This window comes from Vulpes lagopus, chromosome 2 (assembly GCF_018345385.1).
Source record: "Vulpes lagopus strain Blue_001 chromosome 2, ASM1834538v1, whole genome shotgun sequence".
Classification (NCBI taxonomy): Eukaryota; Metazoa; Chordata; class Mammalia; order Carnivora; family Canidae; genus Vulpes; species Vulpes lagopus.
In genome coordinates, this window is record NC_054825.1 from 133,529,399 (window position 1) to 133,535,740 (window position 6,342).

The 6,342-nt window shown below is 40.7% G+C and overlaps 1 protein-coding gene across 1 annotated transcript in view; it reads left to right on the forward strand.

The window, feature by feature from the left end:
• The window catches only part of RASEF (RAS and EF-hand domain containing), a 73,247-nt gene extending 69,905 nt beyond the window's left edge, over positions 1 to 3,342 (forward strand). Inside the window, exon 17 of the mRNA XM_041744028.1 lies at positions 116 to 3,342. Coding sequence (XP_041599962.1) covers positions 116 to 221 — 106 coding nt within the window. The 3' untranslated portion in view covers positions 222 to 3,342. The remainder of the gene's footprint in view (positions 1 to 115) is intronic.
• The last annotated feature ends 3,000 nt before the right edge of the window (positions 3,343 to 6,342 follow it).

The following is a 6,342-nucleotide window of genomic DNA, read 5'->3' on the forward strand; positions in this document are numbered from 1 at the left end:
TTTTATTTCTACAGAACCATTTGTGGTTTAGTTTCATACCTCATTCATTCATTCATTCATTCTCTCTCTCTCTCTCTCTCTCTCTCTGTCTCTCCCCTCCCCCCACATCCCCCAGGGAAGTGAAGAAAAGAACCGATGAAGATGACAGCAAATCCATTACCAATCTGACTGGGACCAGTTCCAGAAAGTCAACCCAGATGAAGAACTGTTGCAGTAGTTAAATCCCAAACATCCTTGGCCTGTCAAGTCTTCAGTCCCAGAGTACTGGGTGTCTGGTGACTCATTTGCTTCTTGCAGAGTGGCACGTCCTCCAGACTCTGCCATGTGGAAAGTTACAGTGTGAGAATCTGAACTGTGCTTTTAGATCCTTCTGGAGCCCTGGCTCTTTGCTATGTCTCCACAAGTGATTGGGGTCCCCGGTTAAATGTACTTGTCTTGTCCTTGCAGTGTTTCAAAAGATAATATGTAAAAAGGACTAAAAAAATCACATGCTCAGATCAAAGCTGTAGAAGAAACTTCCTGACCTAGATTCACATGGTAGCTGACTTTGTAGATAATCTACAACATTTTTTTTCAAGTATTTGATACTAGAATACTAGTAAAAGGGGATTATTATCCTAGCTTTGCTGTTAACTAGCCTGTAGTCTCAGACCTGTCAGCAGCCATAATAGATCTGTCTCCTTATCTGCAAAACAGGCAGCTTGGCTCTGCAGGCCTTGGCCTCTCAGACTCTGTGCACTGTGAGGAGTGGGAAGGACTCCATGATGGCCCACAGTTAATGAGGACTCTGACTAGTTGTACTTTTTAAATATTGGGGTATTGAGTTTTCTCATTTCTGAAACAGAATTTCATTAAGGGAAAAAATGGTAATGTTTTAGGCTCCAGTGTAGACAGCAAAATCTATTTTTTTATATACAAAGGAAAAAAACATTTATGTGACAAAGAGTTGGAAAAAAATAGTGAAGTCCATGGTTTAAATTCCATGTTAAAAATTCTAATGAAAACATTGGAGTCAATACCACATACTAGTCAAAGTATAATGCCCAGGAAAGTTGTCACTCTTAACTTAAAAATATGTAACAGCAAGTCATGGCCATGGGCTGGGGAAGGACAGGAGCTGGGAGTGATTGCTAATGGGGATGTGGTTTCTTTGGGAGATGAGAATGTTCTGGAGTTATACTGTAGCAATGGTTGTATGACTTTGTGAATATATGAAATAACATTAAACTGTTAAAAGGGTGAAGTTTATGGTATGTGAATTATATCTCATTTAAAAACAACCACTTGGAATGATTTAACATTTTGCCAAATGAAAATATGTGTGCTTGTTTCAGATCTTCCCATCACTTACAAGCATTATCTCCAATGCAGTGCAAATCTCTGAACAACCTAGTTGTCGGCATTCACTTCCTAAAATAACAAACAGTAAAAGAAATGATGTATGTTTTTGGAAACTCATCTCTTCAAAAGAGGAATTATCCTTAGGAGTGGGAAGTCACAGTCCTTTGTTTAATGTGACTAGTGACTCCTCCTCACCAACAGTGTGAGGTCCTTCCAGAACCTGCAGTAACTCCTAGATTTCCCCACTAAAATGTCTCTGACAGCAGAAATGTCTCAACACCTGACCCGAGAGAAGCCTGGTTTCTGGTTTTTGGTTCTCAGTGGCCTTGAAAGCAATTAAGTTATCCCCAACCAGAGATGTGTACTTAACTTTGGTTCATATAGGTCCAGGTTCCAAGTAGTCTGCTGAAAAAAACTTAAATAATAACTGTTATTTATTGTGTTATATAAGCTAATAATATTCTTTTGTGTTGAATTAAAAAATTCCAATGCTGTTTTTCTCCTGTTTATGATTTTTATGATCAAATCTTAAATTCCCTAGCTTTATTTTTTTTTAAATGAAAACTGACCAGATACGTTACACATACAGATTATAAATAGTCACAACATCTGTAAAAGTCTGTAAAAGCATGCCCTCTCTTCATTGACATCTAGTTTTTTTACTGGGAAGTTTGATCTATCCCTAGCAACTCTACTATGCATTTCCGTCTGCTGGCTTTGGTCACAGAAAAAGAATTTTACATTTTTGATGGGAAAGAATGCCTCACTTGTGGGGTCTTGTCAAACTGAACAGGGAAGGAGGTGGTTACTTTGGTGCCATGGTGAGATACACATTTTGCCACTACTGGTTGCCTCCGGGGCACCTTTGGAACCCAGGTTAGAAAGGATCTATGGGTTGGCATATGGGACACATGTTCTGGTATTTGGTGTAGTTGCAAACAACTGTGTTAGTATACATGTTACTGTGTTGCCTTTATTTATTTTCCCCCAAAGTGCCTCTCTGTATTTGTCTGACAGTTTGTACATAGAACATATCTTTGATACAGAAGTATTATCTTGGCTTTTGCCTCTGGCTTGTATGGCTAGTACCCCCAAATTGATTCTGAGATTGCACAGGCACCTTTGGTAGACAATGCAGTCGTCTTGGTTTGAACCCGAATAAGTATTTTGGCAACAGAATCCAAATCAGAGACTTACAGCTCTGGTCAGCAATCTTATTTGAAGAAAAGCTACTTTAAAAGCTCATTCAGCTGCATTGATGGGAAATCATAATTATCAGCAACATTTAATTTCAGGAAGGTGTTCTCAAGGTATATTTTTTATGAGAAGAAAATATTTAATGTTTTTAACCTAGACTTAATGTGACACATTCGCATAGTCCTATGCAACTAACTCATCTTGACTCAATTTTTCCTTCGAGAGCTTTTAAGATCACGATTATACAATGCTCCTTTTTTTTATGCATCCTGACACATTGGATAATATTTTAATTTCATCATGGAAAAGAATGTTGGAGAAGGAGACATTTTTTTCTGTTAACTTTTAGCCTCATTCATTTTCATAATTTATTTTTTCCACTTGCTGCTTTATATGACATATGTGACATTTGATTATTTAATACCAAATGTGATTTGCATAAACCCAAGTCACACAACTCTCTTGCTGAAGATAAAATTGAGGTTAAAAGATAAAGATTTATTTTCATATTTGTACAGTGATCAGCTTCAGAGTGAAGGCTTTTGTGGGCTTTTATTGTATATGTGTATAAGAAATTTCATATGTATATATTAAGTAGGCCTCTGAGTATTGAATAATTGTTTCATGATTTTGATTTATTTGGTTTACATTTTCATTGTATCGGCCATATTTCGTTTATACTGTTTATTTCTCTTCAAACCATTAATAATTATACCATAAAGTGTAATTTTTATAGCAATGCAAATGTCTAAGGAACTACAAATATTTCCTGCATTGTAAATTTAATAAAGCATGCTTCCTTTGGCCTTTCGGGTGTTTCCTTCGGCTTTACTGGAGGCACCCCTGAAGCAGCTTAAATTTTAGGATGTGCCTGCATGAAACCATACCTCTAAAACAATCGTCTTTTCTGGCCTAGGCAGCTGGCTGGTTGGAGAAAAGAACGAACACAGGGTGTTCAGTGCTGTGGCACAACCATGTCATCTTGGCCCGCGGGGCAGCAGGTCACACCGGGGTGTGACAGCCACAAATAGGGAAGCTTTTGTAGAAAAATTTCAGTACGGGTTCTGGCCATCCTCATGCCCTCAGGTTAGTCCCTTTCTCCGACACCCATCCTGCTCCTTCCATCCCCCCACACTGCCTAGCCAGCTCTGCTCATCCTCTGTTTTAGCTGAAACCTTGCTTCCCTCAGGAAGTCTTCCCTCTCAGCCCCTAAACTAGATGGAGGCTGACAGCTCTCCCTCAGGCAGCACCCTTTCTAACTGGTCAGCGGTTTAACTAGACACACGGGCCTGAGCCCTGGGCCCTTTGCTGCTGCCTCCCTTCTGCTGTATATATGCTAAAATGGGTAAGCAGATAATTAACTTTAAATAGGCTTTGGAAAGAGTTTCCGCAGACACACACACACACCTGCTCATCTGCAGTAGCCCTGGACGGTGGAAGGGGAGGCAGCATATGCTAATGGCCACGGGCCTAAGCTCTGCAGCCAGCCCCATATTCCTGCCCGTAGGGTTACTGTGAACAAGGAGCTTACCCTCTGTGTACCCCAGCTGCTGCCTTGATAAAACAGGAGTAGGGGTACCATTCTTCTGGGATGCTTATGAGGACAACATGAGTTAATATATAAAAATTATTTGGAATAGTATCTGGCACTTTGATCATCCTCAATTAAAAAAAGACATTTGTGGGGTACTTGGTTGGCTCAGAGGGTTGAGCACCTGCCTTCAGCTCAGGTCATGATCCCAGGGTCCTAGAACAAGCTCCATGTGTCAGGCTCCCTGCTCAAGGTGGGGGAAGAGGGTCTGCTTCTCCCTCTCCCTCTGCCCTTCCACTCATGTTCTTTCTCTCTAAAATCTCTCTTTAAAATTCTTTAAGGAGGGCAGCCTGGGTGGCTCAGCGGTTTAGTGCCGCCTTTGGCCCAGGGCCTGATCCTGGAGTCCCGGGATCGAGTCCCACGTCGGGCTCCCTTCGTGGAGCCTGCTTCTCCCTCTGCCTGTGTTTCTGCCTCTCTCTCTGTGTGTGTCTCTCATGAATAAAATAAAATCTTAAAAAAAATAAAATTCTTGGAAATGTTTTGAAGCACCATTGATTGCCTTGGTCTTGTTCAGGACCTTGATAACCACCATCAATGAGTAGCAGAATTCAAATTTACCAGATTACTTGGGGGACAGGGCATTATAGAGGATTCATTTTGACATAAGTTCATTGACTATGTCCCATACGTATTCTTGGTATTTCGATGGACATGAAGTTGGGTATCACATGGGCTAGGATATTTGTGTAGAAGGATTCAAAGAGGAAGAAATTGAGAGAAAAATAAAGATCTGAAAGTTAGAATGGAAAATTGTGAATGAAGTTCTTACAGGTGTAGGACCTCCATTTTTTTTAAGTTTATGATTTTATTTATTTATTCATGAGAGACAGGCAGAGACATGGGCAGAGAGAGAAGCAGGCTCCCTGTGGGGATCCTGAGGGGGGACTTGATTTCAGGACCCCAGGACCTGAGCCAAAGGCAGATGTTCAGCCACTGAGCCACCCAGGTGCTCTGGGCTTCCATTTATTAAGGTCTAATTGGGTCAAGTAGTTGAAGGGATGGAGAAACCCCAGAGCTCTGATTGAGAGTGTAAATCTGAATGACCGTTGACATGGTGGATAATGGGTAATGGGGTTCTTGAACTAAAGAGAAAGTAATCTTTATGTTTACACCATGACAGACTGTTCAGAAGGATCTCTGGTGGATATATCCAAATATCCACAACATGAGAATTAATTCCAAGGAAAACAGTGTTTTGCAAGTTTTAAAGCAAAATTAACTTCTTTCCAGATCTAGATGTTAAGATATGTTTTCAGAGCTGAAAATCGAAAACAGGCAAAAATGCCTCAGCATAAATTGCAGGGTATGGTGAATTTTCAAATGCAAAAATCTAGAAATAGGTACCAAATTTCCTTTATTTTTTTCTGCATCTGTGTATCAGGTTTATTTCTGATTTTATATTTTTTAAATTTCAGTAGAATGGGGTTCTAGTTGTAAGGTCCTTTCACTTCTGACCTCTAAGGCTGGCAGTTCATGAGCCACATTTCATAGCATTTGACATATACTTTCATAGAGTGTCTCACTGTCCTTCAGATTTGGGCTTCCTGAAAATTTTTCCATGCTTATTTTCTGGCACATCTTCCCATTGCTGTGCAACAGGGCAGAACTAAGAGCTGGATAACAATCCTTTCAGGGGCATCTTATGAGTAGTTCCAGTGTCATTTTGGGAATCCTTTAATTCACTACCACTATTTTCTTTCCTTGATCAGTCATTCCAGAATCAGATGTTTTCCCTCTAAGATGAAATCCTCAAATGTTACGTGATCTCTAAGGCCCTCTGTGATCTGGCTCCTACTTGTTGACTCACTATGATTCTAGACACTGAGGATAGAGAGCGGATAAGATAGACTGTTGCAGATTGCATTTTGATGGGGGTTGACAACAAATTTTCAAACAACTAAAGAAGATCCACATTCTGCTTCCTCCTCCCCTTTGTCCACCCCAAAATCTATATTTGGGCTCCGGGAACTCTGTTCTCAGATATGCCATACCCTCTCACCTACACCCTTTGCTCAGGCTCTGCTTTCTGCTGGAGCACTCTGTCTGCTCATGTCCATTTGCCTTCATAATTCTTGTCCACCCTGGGTGTCTGGGTTTCTCCCAGCAGCTATGTGGGACCCTGAAATCTAAACTAGAGCCTCTCCTTCATGCTGTCTACCTGCAGTGCTCATCAAAGCCCTTCAGCAGTGGTCGCAATGATTAGCTGACTGTAC